General features: G+C 39.7%; 1 protein-coding gene across 15 annotated transcripts in view; it reads left to right on the top strand.

The window, feature by feature from the left end:
• The window catches only part of camk2g2 (calcium/calmodulin-dependent protein kinase (CaM kinase) II gamma 2), a 55,446-nt gene that overhangs the window by 30,228 nt on the left and 4,378 nt on the right, over positions 1-20,840 (top strand). The window contains exons 7-21 of one of the 15 annotated variants that reach the window (XM_034152612.1): positions 2,186-2,288; positions 3,254-3,337; positions 3,446-3,540; positions 5,376-5,498; positions 5,805-5,888; positions 6,513-6,555; positions 7,462-7,521; positions 9,403-9,443; positions 13,623-13,703; positions 15,820-15,864; positions 16,663-16,717; positions 18,656-18,757; positions 19,698-19,790; positions 20,384-20,459; positions 20,626-20,720. In XM_034152612.1, the coding sequence (XP_034008503.1) occupies positions 2,186-2,288; positions 3,254-3,337; positions 3,446-3,540; positions 5,376-5,498; positions 5,805-5,888; positions 6,513-6,555; positions 7,462-7,521; positions 9,403-9,443; positions 13,623-13,703; positions 15,820-15,864; positions 16,663-16,717; positions 18,656-18,757; positions 19,698-19,790; positions 20,384-20,459; positions 20,626-20,720 (1,180 nt within the window). The remainder of the gene's footprint in view (positions 1-2,185; positions 2,289-3,253; positions 3,338-3,445; positions 3,541-5,375; positions 5,499-5,804; positions 5,889-6,512; positions 6,556-7,461; positions 7,522-9,402; positions 9,444-13,622; positions 13,704-15,819; positions 15,865-16,662; positions 16,718-18,655; positions 18,758-19,697; positions 19,791-20,383; positions 20,460-20,625; positions 20,721-20,840) is intronic. The other 14 variants (XM_034152597.1, XM_034152598.1, XM_034152603.1 and 11 more) reach the window with 14 other exon arrangements.

A 20,840-nucleotide genomic window follows, 5' to 3' on the forward strand; every position in this document is an offset into this window, starting at 1 on the left:
TTGAACAAACCATCCCATCATCTTGCAGCTAAAAAAGCACCATCTGATGTTTTTCCAAGAATTTCCTGGAGATGAATCCGCTAAAAGTGACATCTGTATCGTAGCCAAAATATTTCTAATAACGGCAGCTAATTGTGCCACGGGGAGGTGTGACCTCACACATGCGTGCATCGTATCTCTGCCTCGCTGAAGGGAACACAGGAATTCGAGAGAAAGAGTTGAGTGCTGTTGGCTGGTGGCAGGCTGAGTTGCCATGGTAACTGTAGGGTGAGGTCACCCGGCTGCTGCTGCAGCGCCAGCGTAGGGACTCATTATGCCACCTCACATCTATCTGTCTCTATCTGTCTCCCTCTCTTTCTTCCCTCTGCTGCTTTGACTCCAGCTCTGTCCCTGTGCAGTCCTTCCCCTTTTCTCTCCCTTTTCCATTGTTTCAGCTCTGATAGAGGGGGAGGAGGGAGGGAGGGATGGATCGATGGATAACTAGATATAGAGAGAGACTGAGAGATGAGAAGAAACAGACAACGAGCTCAGAGACGATGTCGGACATCTGTCAGCATTTGATATGATGAGGATGACAAACCACTGCAAGGACTTTAACCCTCAAAACAGACCTCAGGCCTGCCAGTTGGGACTAGTCATTTAGAGGATAGGGCCCTTATTGACTCCATTAACACCTGGTTTGTTAAACTGGACACCTGGAGAGATTCAATCTTCATTCTGCCTGACTCGTAAACATAAGTAAATAATCAAAGATGGTAGGAAGAGCTGGTACACAAACAATTTCTGAAGTCTCCGAAAGCAATTCACAATACTCTCGAGAGACCCTTAAAGGTTGCAGGCCGTCAGGGAGTAGGGTGCAGAATATTGCTTTTGCTTTTGCCATATTGCATTCAGGTTTTGTTTTTGTTGGTGGAGCGTAACAGAAGAAAACTACACTCTGAAATACACTTGGACCTATCATTCATAATTTAGTGAGGGCATTTTTTGTTTTAAGTTCCATTAGTTAAAAAAGTAATTTCCTTTCATTTCTAACTAAGCATTTGTTTCATTTGAGCAGAAAATAGTACAGTGTATTTACCACAAGTACTGTACTTTTGGCTTTGCATACTTTCCTATGGCTAACTATTATCAGTGGTAAAACTTGCAAGCACTAGCTCAGCAGCCACAGTTGGTCATGTGACCTCGTCTGGCTTGTCGTTCCTCAAAAGTCTCCCAACACTAAGTAGCTCTCTGGGATCTTTTCCCCCATTTTTCCCTTGCTGAAGAAGCCTTCTTCGGCTGTTGCTTTTTGAGGCAGCTTGAGAGGAGGTGAGGCAGGATTAAGTGACCTTTCAGCAGATATCTTTTCTCAAGACCGGGGTGTCACTGTTTAAATTGCATTTCCACCTGGCTGAGATACAATCTTAGTGTAAGCCAGACAATCTCCAGCTGAAAATGATAGCAGTGGAACTCCAAAAGAAAAAATAGAAAAACACAAAATCGACAATCACGAAGCAGAAGGCAGCTGTCTAGCCGCTTGAAACGCCTCCATTGGACTCCTTTCTTTACTTCCCTAAATGATAACACTATGTAACCATTGCACATATTGGCTAGCCTTACAACACATTGTGTGTGATAGGCTAAGGGACAATACATCTCTATAGTATCAGCTATAATAGATATTGTGAAAAAAACTTAAAATAAGTGCATTTTAACAAGCTGTGCATCCATAATCTGTCCCTGACCTCGCACCAAATGACTCTTAACCTGGCGCGTTTCCTCGATTTCTCTCCCTCTCATCTTTTCATTAAGTGACAGGCATTATGATTTAACGAGGCACAAATGAGAGAACCTGTTCAACTAAATCACAGTTAATACGCGCTTTTTCTTTTCCAAGTCCTGACTGTTGCATGATTGTGTGATCAGAATGACAGTGTAGAAAAGATGGCGTTAAATACGGTGACAGCTGAGGGAAAAGGTCTTTCCTTCAGGGGAAAGCCTCTGGCCTGCTTGACCAAATCATGCCTCATTACTGCTGTAGACGTCATCTAGCTCCTGCAGCTCCTACATGATTCTTTCTTTTGCCCCTCATTGTTTTCCTCTTAGCCTATAATTGTGCTACAAAAGGAATTTTACACAGTCACTTACAAACAGCCTGAGTGAAAATATTTCTTCCTAAAAATCGTTTTCTCTCTGTGTGTTTCAGCCAGAGAACCTGCTCCTGGCCAGTAAGATGAAGGGAGCGGCGGTGAAGCTGGCAGACTTCGGTCTTGCCATCGAGGTTCAGGCGGAGCAACAGGCATGGTTTGGTAAGATAAAACTTTCTATTAACAACTTAAATATTTCACCTTATTGTTTTTACATATTCCATACAGTAGTTTCCACTTCCATCGCTACAGTTTGCTTCAGGAAGGATATCAAAATAACTGCTTAAGAAAGAACAAAACTAGTGGCAAAATAGAGTATATGTTTCAGTACATTTTGATAATAATATGCTGTGTTTTTGTTACCGTATCAGTGAAATAAAGCAATTAAAGGTAGGGTAGGTAAGTTTGAGAAACCGGCTCGAGATACACTTTTTGTTATATTCCATGGAATGCTCTTAACATCCCGATAGCAATGAATATCTGAAGTGCTTTGACAAAAAATCCATAAAAAATGTCATCTGTGGAAGCCGTAGTACTGTAAAAAGCACGACCAATCATTTGAGCCGGCCCGGCTAAAATAACTGGATGGCCTACCTGCCTGTCAGCCTTCCATCTGTGCACAAACTTATCTCGTGCCCTCATTGGTCATGTGCGCGTTCGTGTGTGTTGGAGGAGGGGCTCTGTAAGGAAGTGGGAGATTTTTTCCAGCTGTGTATTTTCAAATTCTAGCACACTCGAGCTGGTTTCTCCAAAATTACCTACCCCACCTTTAAGAGCGAACAGAATAGCAAATAATTTAAGAAAAAAAAGTAATGAATAGTAATTTGTCCCAAAGTAAATAAACACTTTATTTTCATGTAAAACAACAATTTTGTGTTTATAATTTGGTTATTGATGTGAATATATATTTACCATTCAAAAAGATAGAGGATATGACTTGCTAGTTTAATAAGGGTAAAACCGTTAAAGGAGGATAAATGTTGAAATAATGTCAATATGCTCATTTAGGCTATTCAAACGGGTGATACAGAGATCAGAAGAGCTTACCCATAGTCTTGCTTAAATCGTGCTGTCCTAAATGTTTTTCTTTGACTGATTTCACACGAGTATACTTGTTTCTCTCTCAGGTTTTGCAGGAACTCCGGGGTATTTGTCCCCAGAGGTGTTGAGAAAGGACCCGTACGGCAAGCCAGTGGACATCTGGGCCTGTGGTCAGTGCTACTTTCTGTCTGTTTGTATGCTGCTGCATTCATATCTTACTCCATTTTTGTTTAGGATTTATTTGCAATATGTTAATAAATATGTGTTTTTGTTGTAAGGTGTGATCCTGTACATCTTGTTGGTGGGATATCCTCCCTTCTGGGACGAGGATCAACACAAACTGTACCAACAAATCAAGGCCGGAGCGTATGATGTGAGTACTCCTCTCCTGTTCTTATAGTTTCCTTCCTCTGTATCTGTTTTTGTAAGCTGCACGCGTGTTGTTTGTGCGCTGAAGTTCAAAGCAGAGGCCTGTACGACGAAGCCGGTTCAACATAACCTGGATATGTTTGAGTTACCCGGTTTACCTAATCCAAAACAAACGTGGTCTCGCTAAGCGGTCCTACGACGCTGGTTATCAACTCGTTAACTCAAGCCAGTTTTGCCCTATCTAGTTATGTGCACGTTCACATAAAAGGGGCGGGGTTAGCAACATTTGACCAATCACAAACATGGAGAAGCGCACTGACAACACTGAGGTTAAGTCTACTATTTGATACTTCAAGTTATTAATTGTATCTTTTATTTATATTAATACATGCCTTTCTTGTACAGAGCTCATATTCTCAGGCTCATCCTTTGTTGGCTGACTAAGTGTGTTTCTTCTTTTTGAATCCATGAAGATGAGAGTCTGTTAAGAGAGCTCCATCTGTTTTCATAAAACTTGACTTACAATACATAATCATAATTCATGTGAATGGGAAAACAAACACGACGAAGCCTTGGGATGAGCCCTACAGGACACCTTCAGTTCAAGTCTCGTCAAATTACACTCTCCGAATTCTGTCATGCAAGTCATTTAGAAATGTAATTTTAGTTTTTAATTGCTTGCTGCTTGTTATTGCATGATTTTCATCTAGCTGTAGAAAAAGGTCCTACACCATGAGAGAGCGATAGGCTTATTCATCAGATCTTGTCCTAGTCCTCTGGGAGATAGGAATGTATTACCCGTATTAAGTTCCATAATTGGAAGCAACCACATCTAATGAATGTGCATAATATGGGCATTGATATGAAGTGACTGTGACAAGCACTTGTAATAATATCCAGCATCATCACTGTCATGCAGATGCCTTCAATCTCATTGTTCTTTCTTTCTGTCAGTAATTGACAACTGACTCTTTTAATGTTTGAAGCAAATGTCTTTTGACAACTTGCTTTGAATTTGAGAAGTGAACATGTTTACGGGCACTTCTTAAATAGAGGGATTAGGGTGGCTGCTGTAGGTGACTGAAGGAGATACAAATACTCTGACTTTGAAAACTAAAGCTGCCGTCACACGATGCACGATAAAACAATTAAATTGTCGCCGAGCACAAAAGTTAATTTGCAAGTTTAGGTTTTAAGAAGTTCAAATGTATTGAACAAAAAATAAAACTCCCTATCTGCTATTTGGTGTTGACTGTGTTTTAAGCACATCTGCACAGACAGGTCTCTTGAGGCTCTACTTCCTGTAGATGTAAACTACATTTCGTTGTCTTAGTACTTGTACTCTGTGCAATGACAATAAAGTTAAATCTTAATATTAATCTTAATCTTACTTCCTGTAACAATTCTTAAATAATTCTTCATGTTACTAAAGTGACAGTGTGTTTTGCATCGCAAGTTCAATCCAATTGTTCACTCTCTATAATAAAATAAATATTGGCACTAACTCAAGAACAATTTCTTCACTTCTGTGACTCAAACATGTTTTTTAAATGTTATTTATTTGTACATGTATACGGTATGAGAAATATAAAGCTGTTTTTGGAGCATTAAATCATGTGAACATTTCACAGTAGAGGCTCAAAATACTAATATTTACTTGCTTGTAAGCGCTTTGAGCACCAGGAAAAGCGTTTTATAAATGTAATGTATTATTATTATTATTAATATGAACCTGAAAATGAGCAGAACAAGCCAGTTGTTTCAGAATAAAATGCTCATCGAAAGCCTGATAGCTGTGATGCAGATTCTTAACTCTGCTCTTCTGTCTTTCCTCTTCAGTTTCCCTCTCCAGAGTGGGACACAGTGACCCCAGAGGCCAAGAACCTGATCAATCAGATGTTGACCATTAACCCCGCCAAGAGGATCACCGCCGACCAGGCCATCAATCACCCCTGGGTCTGCGTAAGTCACACTGCTCGCCTTCACAATACATCTTTTCCAGTGTAAAATATACCACAAATGGTTTGGATCACCTCACACACACTTACACATACTCCCAGATTGACATTGCAAAAATATATAAAGTATTTAATATTTGACTCTCTTTTCAAAACAAAAACACATCGAATACCTCAATGAGTTTTACATTATGTACGCTAGCAGAATTGTAGTTTCATGAAAAATAAAACACACTGAATTCTCTGGATTCATTTATATTTAATGACGTTATGTTTATCTATACTGTTGTTTCCTCTCCTCTCCAAACAGCAACGCTCCACCGTGGCCTCCATGATTCACCGTCAAGAGACTGTGGAGTGTCTGCGCAAGTTCAACGCCAGGAGGAAACTGAAAGTGAGTGAGGAGCAGAGGTGGGAAGTAGTGGAGTACAAATACTTCCTTTCTGTACTTAAGTACATTTATCTGGTATCAGTACTTTACTCCACGACGCCTTTTTACTTTGACTTCTTACATTTTTAACACAAATACCTGTATTTTCTACTTCTTACTTTTTCCAAACAGGCTGGTTCCTTTAGTTTGAATGTGTGTTTGGTGGCGTGATCATTATTATTTAGAGTCATTGCGTGCCTATTGATTTGAACACGATCCGTGTATCCATCATTTCCTGGTCTTCTCTAAAGAAGAGGGACCAATGAAAACGTTGTCATGTTGCCATTGTTCAGCATGGAAACATTCATTAGCTAACAATGACATTATTGTTCTATTAATATAAAGGGAGGTCAGGTACTCTTTAAAACAGCTGCTAGTTATGGGTACTTTTTACTTAAGTACATTTCAAAGCCCATACTTCTTTACTTTTACTTGAGTAAAGAAGTTTAGTCAGTACTTTTACCAGAGTATTTTTAAACACAAGTATCTGTACTTCTACTTGAGTAAAGGATGTGTGTACGGACACAATCTTTCACACACATCAACATTAAACAAATCCTTCTAATGTTTATTTTTGTGTCTCTCCAGGGAGCGATCCTCACAACAATGCTGGTGTCCAGGAACTTTTCAGGTGAGCTTTGCCAGTGAAATTAATCACACATCAACAGACAACAAACTGATACGGCCCAAAGACTTCAGACCTGTTGATAATATAATAATAATTTCAATGAAGCCATGCAAAAAAAACACCTGGATGAAGAGAAACTGAGGTTTCGTATCGGAAAACTACTTTGTCATGTCATTATATTGAAAAATAATACCTATATTTAAAGTTTAATACACTTTATAGGCAACCACTTTGTCCTTATCTGACATCTAATAGAGGCCTAATGATACAAATGGCTGTTGTTGTTCTTCTTCTGACCGCACATTATTATCTGCTTGTCAGCTCTGTCTGCAGTCTTGATTTGGCACTTCAGGGGTTTGGCTTGGATTTCCTTCTCGTCAGCAGTTTGCTCACCTAAACACAGCTCGCTTTTGATTGAACATCCACTTTGTGGCTAGACGGTGGCCTAGTGGGCTAATGCATTAACGCTATTTGGACCCGTGTTGATTTGCTTTCATGTCAGTAAAGCAGCTCCTGTGGATTACAACCAATTATTCTCAGGTCAAGATTGATCTAGACTGAAGAGAGGCAGACGAGCCAGACCTCTAAATTACTTTAAACAACACTGCAGGCAAGTTCATCAAATTGATGTCCACGGAAATAAGATTAAATCATTTCAGGGGGCAGGTGTTTTGATGCTGAGAACATTTCCCTTCTGCTGCCTGACTTCATCCTAATTGAAAGAAGTTACACAATCTTGTCTTCAGTATGCGCGCTTGACCCAAACACTTTCCGTAAACATCCATTTGTTCTCATTCTTCTCTAACACTCTATAAGTTTAAGAATCTGAGAAATTGAAAAGGCTCTCAAGCTTTAGTGAGGCTCGCGTCCTACCTATGCCTCCACATTGAATCCCTCTCTGTCCAATAGTGGGACGGCAGCATACCAGCCCTGCCGCTACTACCAGCACGGCCGCAATGGCACAGGAAGGTACGTCTGCTTGAGGGGGCGTTGGAGTCGGGCGCTGCCAACTCTGTGCTCAGGCTGTTGGCATGTGGCCTGGGCTGCTTGAACCCCTCCACCTGCTGCCTGCTGCCTGCACACTGATCAACCACTTTTGAATGGTGGTCATTGCACTGGGGCATCTAACACAAACACAAACAAACATGTAAAGGGAAACGAAGCTCAGCTCTTGACCTCTCAGTACTGCTGCGTGTTTCGATGCTCTAATGAACAGAGCTTCTCTTCAGGACGGGCTATTTCATTTCCTGTGTCCATCACAACGGCCATTTAACTGACACCCAGCATGACCCTCTGACATCCATCCAACGAACGCAGCTGCCACTCAGCAAAGCTCTGTTTACACATCTCTACACTAACACAACTTGGATGCAAATCTTATCCTATATGCATTTTAACCTCTACTGATGTAAAATATGAAAAGGTACACCAGGCTTTAACCTCAGTAACACTTCAAGTTTACCTCCTTTAATTTAGTTTGTGTCCACAGTACTGGACTGATGCCCAGTCGATGCCTGCCTGTGCTCGCTGCAACCTCACCTCCGCACGGCTCTGGCACTAACAGCGAGCCAAGCATGTGTATGAGCTACAACACAGAGCTATATGCTAACCTGCATGGGAAGCTGTTTAATCACTATGCACAGTTATTGATTTTTCTTTGTCCCCTCTCTCCTGCCTGCCAAGTTGTGTTTGTGTGAACAGAGAGAAAGACGTAAAGGCATCAGTATGCTTCACACAAAGTGTTTGCAGGAGCAGTGTTTAAGGGGAGCGGGTGCTACGCTAAGGTGTTAATAATGGCCTTGTTTTGTCACAATGGTTAAATGTCTTGATTTACTGAGTTACATGCAGAGTAAAAGTGAAGAAGTTTTTATTTTTATTTTGCAAAGATTCATATTTCTGCTCACTCTGATACCCGTTGGGAATGCACACCTTGACACCTTTAAAAAAAAAAAAAAAGGCTTTAAAGTGGATGCTGCATGTTTAAAAGCCACCGTCATTGCACGAACCCACCACCTCTGTTAAAATGCATTTAACACACAGTAATAGCCTGACAGGTGTGTGTGCCTGCAGTTGTCATCTTCCGTTTTCAGTTGTGTATTTCTTTTAGACGTTGAGATGCGGATATTAAACACGTTACTGTTTTCTTGCCTTTTCATCGCCCTCCTTCCTACTTTATAAATGGAAGGTAAGGGAGGATCATTGGTACATGACTTACCCAAATATGAGTGTTAATACATTTACATACAAGTGTGTTTGTTTTTAATCTGTGTGTGTGCATGCGTGACGTTTGATTCACTTGTGTCTGGTTATAACTGTGTGGACAGGTTTAGAAGCAGAAGCACATAGTGTTATGTTGTGTGATCACTTGTAGCCCAATATAAAGTTTAATTTCACATGAACTATTTAGATTACATTACATTGTGCTGTCAAGAATGAGATATACCACTTTTTGTGTGTCCTATTTGTCCACCTGCAACTTTTGACACATCTTTGGTTTCGTTGAAGGTATTAGCTGTATCACACTGGAGTCAAAATACCTTGGTGATACTCGCCTATTTCAGCAAGGAAATGCAAACATCTGGTTGTTAAAAGCTTCGCATGGACTTGAACTACTTTAATTAATCATTTAATTAATTCAATTCATATTTCTGTGGAAAACCCTTAGGTGGGAGCCCTTATCTGCTCTGAGAAATGTTGACAATATGGAGTAGGATTTTACCTGAAATAAAGTGAGGTCTGATAGCCAGGGTGTCAAAGAAAATATGAGTTATCTTACTTTAAATAATGAAACCTTCTCCAAGTTAACTTTAATATTTTCCCAATTCTTACAATCGTGTCTCTCTTTTTCAGCGTGCAAATCCTTACTAAACAAAAAGACGGACGGTGTGAAGGTGAGTCCTCTGACCCATGAGGGTTTTGTTTGATTTTCTACTTCTGTCTTTCTCTTCCTCTCTTCTGCTGTCTCCCTTTTGGTCTGTCATCCTAACCTCTCTCTAATAGCATGTATTTTCTATATTATGAACTAATGAAACCAACTGTTGGATAACCTCGGTGCTCTGGTGCTTCCTAAGTGAGATTAAAGCAAAAGTAAGGGACATAACAAAGACAAGAGACACGTGTGAAATGTTTTGATTTTTACTTCCAGGTCTTTTCTCTGAGTCACAGCGATCTGAGTGAGCGTCTTGTCTCACTTTGTTTTGATCGACAGTCAGCGTCAATGCATGCAGTGAAGCGCCATGATCAACAAATAAGATTCCCATTACATACAGGAATTTAAACAATAACTAAAACCCTGAAACAATATACAAATAAACTGCACAAACAATGATTTAAACCCTTTAGTTGTCCTTTCAAAATGCACTCCTTAAATTGTTTTTGCAGCTGATTCTTTCTCTTAGTGTCCCCGTCTCATCTCTGTTCCTGTGTAAGCTTGTGCCGCTGTTTTGCTTTTCTCTCGTTGTGGGATAAATCTGGCAGCTTCTAGGGCTGTGCGATTATGGCAAAAATCATAATCACGATTATTTGGGTCAATAATTGATATCACGATTATTAAATACGATTATTCATTGACTTTGAAAACATCCATTTATTGAACTTTAAAACAAACACAAATAATAATTTGAACAGTATCTTTTTAACTGTTGATTACCCTGAACGTATAATTCAACTGAAAAACCAATACAAAAATAAATAAAATAAATGATACATTTAAATAAATAATATCAAAATAATAAATACCAATAAACAATATCAACAAATATTTTGGAGCGCACTTCCACAAGCTACTAAACATATATAAATATGATAAATACAAATAAATGAGACCAAAATTAATTAGATCAAATATGTTGCAGTGACACAACCTATAAATAATTGTTTTTTTCGATTATGTTGTTTTCGTAATTGTGGCAGGCCAAAATCGTAATTGCGATTAAAATACGATTAATTGCACAGCCCTAGCAGCTTCACTCTTTTACTATTTTGATTAGTTTCCTTGTTTCCCTATGAACCCTTATTCTTTTCCTCCTTTCCATTGCTGTCTGTCAGAAAAGGAAGTCCAGCTCGAGTGTTTGTTTGATGGTGAGATCGGCTCTGTCGTTTTCGTTCATTTTTGTCTCTCTTTGTTTTTTCGAGTCTCCCCCCCCCCCCGGTCCTCTCCTCCCTCCTCTCTTTTATTGTTCCCTTTTGGGCAGAGAAGCTTGAGGCATTGTCTTTGACAGTTTACGTCTTGTCCAATTTCTGTTGGATTTCCATCCAACATCCCTTCATCTCCTCCTGCATAAGCGCCACCAAAACCATTGCAACTCCTGACAAACACACTCATCCCCTTTCAGTGTCCAACTTCTGATGTCTAAGATCAGACATTTTGGCTTTCTTACCAACATCCCTAACCATCACAGAACAAAGGGACATTTTAATCACCTTAAACATCAAAATACGATCATCTTCCCTTCTTCAATTATTGCATTATGTATTGTTCTCTCATTATTTTTCATTTGAGTTACTTTTTTCTCTCCCTCTACCTGTAAATAAACCAGCTGTCTTGGTAACTTGCAGATAATCCACACTGTCTAACTAGTGACAGCTCAGTCATTTTCAAATGGTAAATGTTTTATAATCACAAGCAGCCAATGAGGAACCAAAGTAACACACATTTAAATACTGTACGACCCTGCTCTGAATCTATTCTGGTAAACACCCTTCTTGTAGCTTTTACTGGAAAACATAAACTCTTAGGGAGATTCTTTAAAACATAGTCTGCAGTTAGTTTAGATCTGGTATTCTGTAAAAGGTAATTACATTATCTTTCTTGAACACTTTGCTCCAATTGTTTCATCAGCAATTGAAGTCAATAGATGTTATTTAAGAGGAGAATAAGATCGTGACTTCCGGTTATATCTGACTCATAATTTCAAGGCTGCCGAAAATGAACAACGCACAACCAAGTCTGAGTAGCGTCTTCATATTGCTGATGTTTACATTAAGACTGCGGATAAATCTGGTGAAATATATCCTGCTTATTTTCACTTCTTGAAGTAACTGCAGTTTGCCTTGTCGGTGTTAGTGTAGCACATTAGTTTTTCTGTTAGAAGATGTTCCTAGTTGGCCAGGGAGGACACCAAATAATTATTTAAAGTGTCACTAGGGTATTAGCTCATCTCAGGGTTAGAAAAAAACAGCTTCAAATCCTCCCAGCACTTTGCTCATAACATTACATTAAGAGCACGTCCATACCTTTGAACTTTTTTGTGGGAATACTGATTGCATTGCATTCAAAAAGCTTCTCGTTCTTCTTTCCCGTTAGTAAACCTGAGTCTGAAGGGAGAGTCCAGCTAAAACTGTTTTTCTTCTATGACCTAAATCTACTATGTGCTACAGATAAACCCCTATTCTATTCAAAACAGCATAACACAAAGTGTTTTAGTGTGCAAGGAATACCAAGTGACAGATAAATAAATAAAAAAGTAATATGGATCAAGCTTTAAAATCATCATTATGAAACAGCTTCTATCTTTTTGTTAGATCATCTCTCCCTGTTTTTCAAACTCGACATGTTTACTTTGTAAAACAGATTTTCTGTAGTGGCCAATACCACTTTTACATCATTTGGGTTATTTGACAGACTTGAAAAAGCTTCTCCAGAGCTACAGATATTATTCAACTGCTTTGACCGGCTGACTCGTACTAACCATGGCTAAGTTCGAAATTGTCTACTAACAAGATTCAGTGCTTTTATTGTGATTCGTACATAGCTACAGTGTAGTTATGTCGATGAAAATCTTAGGTCCCAGGCTCCTCCAACGGTGCAACACAATAAAACAGATCAAATAGTGCAAGTAAATACAAATAAAATAGAATAGAAATAGTGCAATAAGAGTCTATATACAAGTGATAAATAATGTTTAAGTTGCAAACAGGTGAATGTACACAATCCTGCAGTAATTGCATAGATATGAAAGATTGTTAAAATCACCACAACAATTTGAGTGAAAAATAATGTATTAATATTTACTTTTACAAGTTTTAAATACATCTTGATAACTTTAAAATCATGGCTTTCAATGTATCCGTTAATTATCAGATCGCAGCCAGTGAGCCCGACAATACACCGTTTCATTTATTTAAAAAATATGCTTAATATATTCTGGTTTATCAATGTGTAGCGCTGCAGAGAGAATTGTTCATTCACTGAGACTGTTTTGTAACAGATTGCAGGGACCTGTCTAAAGGTTTAGGGCGAACTAATATGTCGCTGTTTAGCTAAAGTAGTTTGGTGTGTCAAATATGAGGGCTTTAATCTGGTCATTGCATTTAGTTTGCATTAGATAATGAAACAAAATACAACCATACAGTACATGACTTACACATTCAATCACTTTGCTCTACCATTGGAGAAAAGCCTGTCATCAAGGCCTTTCACTGCATGCAAAGACCTGGACTGCCAACCATTATTCTAACTTATTTTCTGATTCGGTTATGTTTTCTCTTGGCTGTGCTTCTGCCAGAAATAGTTGACAGATTTCTGGTGCTTGTTTCAGATACAAACCTGTGATTTGTATTTTTATCCCAGCATATGTTGATATACTTATTTGTAAAAGTGCTGGGAAAATACTTAACAATCTTACATTACGTTCATTGTCTTTAAAATGCATGTGCTAACTAACTGTTCTGTATTTTTAGGAGAGCCCTTCACTCCTAGCGATACACATATTTAACAAAATACTCATTTCAGTTAAACAAGTTAGAAAGTGAGTACGCTCACACTATTGTTGGAGCGGACACTTTATCTGTTTGCTCCTGATAATCAAAAGATAATTTTGAAGCTAAAACTGCCTTTTTAAGTGCATAAGGCAGCAGGGTGCAGGTGATAGATAAAGATATTCAGATAAATCTGTTCATCATTGCTCCCTGATTGTGACGTTTTAAACTCTACACACGTACAATTCGTTGGATGTGTATACTGGCCGTGTAATTGCTCAATTCCTGCTTTCCACCTGAGATTCCCAGAGGCTGGTTTACAATCTGAGCCCGGTGGAAGCATCATTCTGTGTTGTGTTTCTCTGCCCCAGTCGCAGGGGACCAACAGTAAAAACAGTGTAGTAAGCAGCAGCAGCACCAAAGACAGCAGCATGTCATCTACAGCACCAATGGTACCTCATCTCTATTTGGTTTCTCTCACGTTGCTTTCTTTTTTAACCGCATCATGTCATTGTTTTCACCTTTTTTCAATGTTAAGTTCTGTCTCTTCATCTTCTCGTGTCACACTCCATGTTTAAGTGAATTATTTTCTCGTCCTTCATCTCCTGCCTCTTTGCTTCTGTCGTAAACACAAACTGTGATGGTGGATTTGATGACTTTAAAATTGAACAACTGCTTTGTGCCTTTGGGTGTCCCTCCTGGCTTGTGTTTTACCCAGACCTCCTGTGTATATAGGTATACATTTACTCTGTGAGCTGTGCTGACAGGTAGACAAATGACTTTCATTTTGCAGTGCAACAGCAGACACTTAAAGCTGGCTCTGTTCAGCCACTTCCTGGTGACATCAGGTTGATTGTTTGCCTTTTAGGAACAACAGGTTTATGGCAATTTCTTGGAAAGCACAGCTCACTAAAGGTTGAACCTTTATCCACCATTCAAAATTGATCTTTTACAAATTGCTTTTTGATATGTGAATTGTAAACAAGGAGGACTTCTGGGTAAAGCAGGAGCTGGAGTCACTGAGGGATTGTTATTTTTATGAGGAAGCAGCCCCTGTGTTTATATATGTGATGGAATTACGTCATATATATAACAAACTTGAAATGACTGTGGGTCCGCCCAGAGGTGTGACATAATAGTGTACACAGCTGAGAGTATGTGAATAAATAAGTAAAGAAATATTTTCTTTTGAAGGTAGAAAGATTTAGTCTAATAATATAAAACTCAGTCTGGAATTAACTGCTACATCTGTCAAAGTGTAAGATGGCCGTTGTTCATGGTAGGAAATGACCCTATTTACACTTAAATGTAATTAAACATATGGACAGTTAGATGAGAGGAACAAACTCATGCAGAAAAGGATAAATGTACCCATTATTTTCTATATTATGGCTTTGCTGAATTCTGCTCACCAGTAAATGCTAGTAAGTTACAGTAGATGCCAAACTGGCCAAATTGAGAACACGGAGTCAGTTAGTCAAAAAATGTCTAGTGTAGATTCCCATATGTCATTGAAGGGTTGATTATTTATTTTGTAAGGTTTTAGTTTCTGGATGTTTGTATTGACTGACTATCCCAGTATACCTTACTTTTTTAATTTGTAAACAATGGATAACTGGGAGCGCTTGAATTGTCTTTGTGCAGAATGTTTCTGTGTCAGAGTCACGGTCGAGGAAGAGGAGTGGTAACACAAACACACAGTCACAAGGTTCAAGGTTCTTTATTTAGTCATACGAACATAGCTACAGTGTAGTTATGCCGATGAAAATCTTGTGTCACACACGTAAAGCAGTTTATGCTATTCATCTGGAAGGTTGTGATAGGTAAAGATTCACATTGTTATAACACTTTATATGTGGATTCAGACTAACCAGGATTGCGAATGCCAGTTATCTAGATTTAAGATTATATTTGTAGTATAATATTATATAACGCAAAAGGATATAGTTGTGTGTGTATTTACTAGCTGTGTTTACGTTTATTATGTAGCATCTTTTAAAATAATGATGTGATGAGTGTTTGCTAGCTCATTAATTTATGCACCAGGGTTTTCATATTCTCCTCTTATTATTTATCTCAAAGTGGGTTAAATATCCGAGCTTCCTAGTTATAACTTCCTCTTGGACATCGAAGCAAACTGCATTTCAAAACAGTTAAAAAAACGAAGGTGACATTATAGTGGCTTACCATCTGCACTCACAGTTACATGAACACACAGCCACTCTCAGAAACCCTCCTCCTCAGCCATGGCTCTGTCTGGTGAATATACAGGAGCTTGTTTAAGTGTTCATGGCATGCATTGTGGGAGAGAAAACCTCCTTTAAGGCCACTCTGCTGGGGACAGACTGACACTGAGCACCATGACATCTACACTCACCGTTAATCACCATAAATGCTCCACAGCCTCTGCACTGTAGCTCCTGTGCTGTGTTTTGGTGTGCGCACATGCGTCTGTTTTGTATATTTGTCGTCATTGTATGTGTTGGTATTCCCCGGCATCTCCTCTCCCCTCCCCCCTCCCCCCCCATTCCCTCCCTGCATGTTAAAGTGTCTCCTACCTCCCCCCAGGAAGCCCAGACAACTGTTGTACACAACCCAGCTGACGGCACCAAGGTAAGCCCCTCCTCTCCCACCTCCAGCCCCCCCGCTGCTCACACCTGCAGGGGACTGCTGGAGGATTTTCTCTAAACACACTCCATGCAACGCTGTCAAAACAAACGACTCTCTGTGTTTCATTGTGCAACTTATTATTCTTTATCTTCCTATTCACTAAAATAGTCAAATCCTGTGAACATTTCAAATCTGGAAACACAATTAAATCAATGTTAAGGTGCCCAATTATTGAGCCACTACAAATAACTTAGAGTTTCATAGGTTTTTTTTTTAAATGTGCTCTTCCATTTAAGAATAAGGAATTGGGATAAGTGAATAAGACACACATCATTTTCCAATTCTATTGTAAATGGTATTGTTTATTAATTTAAAAGAATATCATAAGAACATATACAGTAAGTATGAATATGGTGGTGTTACCCTTCAGATCAATACTACACTGAAATGAACCAACCACCACGCTGCTTACGCTGTAATGTTGGTGTGCAAGCTTGCAAATGAAGGAACAAATACACAACTTTCTTTTCCAGTCACACACTGACATGCACTTGCACACTCCTTCCTGATACAATTACCCACACAACTTCAAATTGCTCACACACTCTGCTGCTCTTGTGTGTGTGTGTGGCTCCGCTCACTGCTGTGCTGGCTGGTTTGTGCTCCTGGGAGGGAGTCGTCCATCTGTCCGTTTTCTGTGTGTCCGTTTGGCCAAAGCTTCCTCAACCCTGTCTCACTTACACATAATAAAATGTTTTGTTTTGCTGTTTCTCTCTCTTTCCCACCCTCTCTGTCTGACAGGGCTCCACGGAGAGCTGCAACAACACAGAAGAGGAGGAGATGAAAGGTAGGAAAGGTACTTGTCCAACTTTCACCTTCTCTGCATGCCTCTTTTTGATCACTTTGTATGGTGTCTTTTAAACTGCAGATCTTAATAAGCAAACATAAACATACATTTGAGTTGAGGTTTCAGGTTACTGTCCACTCTGCTTCAATCAGGGCGGTAGAGGCTAAGAGGTCCAGATAGTTTAGTGCATGAAAACAGACTGATGCTTTACAGGAAAGACAAATGTGAGGTGAACGGTTGGATATAAACACCCTGCATGTAAGCAGACTAATAACCGTGATGCTATCAAGAATATACTTGTGCTGTTATCTGCATTCACATCTTGTGCAATTGCTCAAAAGCTAAACCTCTTGCCTCCCTGTCGGTGTGCTCGAGTGTGTGCCAGCATCACACGCCACAACCTTCAGTTAAGCGCTCTCTGCTCGGGGAATGACCCTTTCAGGTTATCAGGTGAAGTAGGACAGATCTGCCTCTGGAAAAGTAGTTAATCCATTTATTTAAGTTACTTAATGTGGATTAACAGGCACTTGATCTTATAGTGGATCATCTCTGACATGCAATCGGGAGGCAGTTGTGCTGTGTGTCTCTCCAAGGTTGATTACACTTATTTATGTAATTTGGTTTTGATTAAATCATCTGGGAAATGATTCGATTGCTCTTGTGTTCTCTGAAATACAAACTCTGTAAGGATGCATCAGCTCCTCCATGTGTGAAATCACAGTGAAGTCACAGGGTCGCGGAAAGGTCTGTTAAATGAAGCACATAATGTCACAAAATCTTCGATTGCGGCTCACACATTTTCTGCAGCCTGTTGCACCAGCCGAGCGCATATGAACACTAACTGCTACATAGTTACTAGCCGGTTTCACATTAAACTTGCACGATTTCTACTTTAGCTCAAATGTAAGTAAGTCAACCAAACATTGTCTGCATTTTAACTGAATGTATCATTCAATACATCAATGTTTTACACACATATTATTCAAAATGATGGATTGAATACTTCTCTTTTTAAAATCTGGCTTTATTTGACTTGAAATTAACAAACTAGTGATGTAACTGCTTTCACAAGATTTAAAAGTAAAAGTGGGGTAACATCCTATTAGTTACACAATAGAGCAGTAGTTACATCATGTGCTGATAAACGTTAACCACATAAATTGTTGAGTCACATCCTTCTGTAACTCGTAACCGGTCATACTCTTTGTTATGGTGAAACCTGTTTTCACTCCCTCACTACTTAAACTAAATGACAGTGTGTTTGATGAGAGCTGGTGCAACAGGCAGCTGATCTCTGTGTGTCCTTGATGCTCGGGCATTAATCTCCTCAGAGCTTAGGGGATCTTGGAGGTTTCGCTACATGTGTTTTGCTTTTCAAGTTTCCTACTTTCTGGAGTCTGACTCATCGATCTGTGGGTGTGCAGCTGCTTCTTTAGTGTGTTGTGATTTACAATAATATACTATCATGTGAAATCAAGGATGTTGGTGGATGCAGACATTTTGATTATTTGAGGCAAAAATGAAATCTCAGATCTCAAAAGTGAGGGTTTGCACACTGCTTTGTTGGTTTTTATGTTGATTTAAAATTGAATACTTCTGAATTTTTCTTAGACAAAACCTGCAATTTTAAGATGTCTCATCACGCTGTGGGGATTTGTCGTTAGGGCTGTGATTAACAATTATTTCATTTTGTCTTTTCACATTTGCAGAATACAAAGCTTGGTATAATTTTCCCCCAGCCTAAGGCGATGATTTTGTCATAAATGACAGAAAAGCAGCAATTTTCATGTTTTAAATGCTGCTATTATTATTATTATTATAAAAGTTGTACCATTTTGATGTATCAATGAACTAAAGAGTTGCAGCTTACATGTACTTCTGTAGTGAGTATGCTCCCTGTCAGTGTGCATCTGTTTGTGTTGATGTATTTGTCTTGTGATGGGGCAGTGTCTGCCTGCGAGTCCTCTACTTCAAGCAGTGTGACGTTAAGCCAGTGCAGCACTCTTGAGGACCAGAGCCAGTTACTGCAGTACCCCGCAGCACCCAGCTGTAAGTCAGCAGCAGCTTCCCTCTCTGCTCTGATCTCTGTTTCCTGACCTTTCCTCAGTAAACACATCTATACTGCAGACAGTGGGTCATTTAAAGGCTCCTTCTCTCTTCTCCCCTCCTGTGCTGCCATCTTCTGGCCCCGGGCCTGACTGCACCGACTGTTCCTCCTCCACACTGAGGCCCAATTCCATTTAGCCCCTGCACCCTCTCCATACCCACTTACACCTTTTTGGCGCTTTTTCAAGGAGGGTCTGCCACATCAAGTGCCTTTCTAAACCACTTAGTGAAGAGTGGGTTATCAAACCCTCCAGCAGTGAGTCTGCATCGCCTGAGCAGGTGCAACGGTGTTTGTGTCCCTCATGGAACAAGCTGTGTAAAAGTAGTTCCACGCAAACATTAACAAGTGAACTACGTGACAAAAATGACATTTCATACAGATTAGTTATTTTGCTTAAGATCATATATACCCTTGTCTAGTCTGTGGACATGTACAGCTGATTGTAACGTTTTGTATTTTTACAGGGACAAAGCACATTAATTAACAACAGCACTTGAGTCCATCATGTAAATGTGCCAGATTTAGCCATAGAGGCTGATAAACCTTAGTGAGAGGAAAAAATGCCTCTAAAGATGTTTTTAAGTTTTACTTAAGAGATACTGATTAGAAAACATGGTTATGAACAGTTCCTGTTTCTACTGGAGAGAGCATACATCGACCAAATGCTTGCCACTGTAATTCAAATCCTCCACCTTAAATAAGGAGCCTCATGAGTGTGAGGGTGTATGGGTCTGTTTGGAATTGGGCCTTTTGAGTGCCTTGACTTCAATTTCCCACTTTTACTTCTCTAAACATAAACAATGTTAAATTCCATGTATATAGTTATGTTCGTGGCGTCTCAGCTCTGCTAAATATGACTTTATTTCACTGGGACTACTGCAGCATGCCCCCCGCAGGAGGCTGCTAACAGCTCCTGTCCTGCCCCAGAGTCCGCTCTGCCGCCCCCTGCAGGCAGCAGCCGCACCCTGCAGCACAGTAAGTGCAGGCATGTTGTGCAGTGCTTGTGCAAAAGGCTCCTGAGGCAGTGTTCATAGAGTCAGTTTAACTTTCACCTGATGGCAGAAGATTTGAGGACTTATGAACACAGAGTTACATGCAGGTGTGGAGGATCTGCTAGCTGGCTTTACTGGCTCAGCAGCTGCATGTTAAGTATAAAATAAACACTGGTCTAGTGATTTATTACTCTGTAAATCAATACCCAACCCCAAATAAAAACAAATCTAAATATGGGACGCAAAGGCTGTATATTGACTGTTGTATGTTACGCCAATAATAGCTTTATGAAATGTATTCACAGCATCAAATACTCTTGATGCTGTGTGCAACATGGAGCGTGTGGTGTGTTTTTGTGCAGGGTGATTTCAAAATGTCAATGCCATTATTTCCAGAGGGCTGTCCCTCTGTGCTGAACTCATTTCAAATGTCAGTCAGTTCAGAGAGAGAGAGAGAGAGAGAGAGAGAGAGAGAGTACTACTGTAGGAGCAGCGTTAGTGTTCAACCTTCAAAGTGACTTCTGTCAGACTTAAACCTCCTCTTGTGTTCCCCTCCTCCTCTCTCTCTGTCCTCAGCTCGTAAACAGGAGATAATAAAGATGACGGAGCAGCTGATTGAAGCCATCAACAATGGAGATTTTGAGGCTTACACGTAAGTTTGCAAATGCAATTAAGCAATACAAGTCATCATGTTGTAAGTGCTTTGTTTTACGCTTGGGTTGTTTGCTTTTTCTGAGAGCATTTTGTCCTCTACATTCTTAATTTCAGAAAACATGTTTTGTATAAAGGTTATTTATGTTGGTGTTTTCCTCTCACAGGAGAATCTGTGACCCTGGACTGACTTCCTTTGAACCGGAGGCTCTTGGAAACCTGGTGGAGGGCATGGACTTTCACAAGTTCTACTTTGACAACCGTAAGTTACTCAGTGTTGCATTTATTTTATTTCTAAAATATCTGGGAACATTACAGATTAATAAGAGTGCTAAAATGAAAGGCACCCTGTGGAGTTTTCCTACACAGATCTTTTATTGAA

Source organism: Trematomus bernacchii, unplaced genomic scaffold (genome assembly GCF_902827165.1).
Source record: "Trematomus bernacchii unplaced genomic scaffold, fTreBer1.1, whole genome shotgun sequence".
NCBI lineage: Eukaryota > Metazoa > Chordata > Actinopteri > Perciformes > Nototheniidae > Trematomus > Trematomus bernacchii.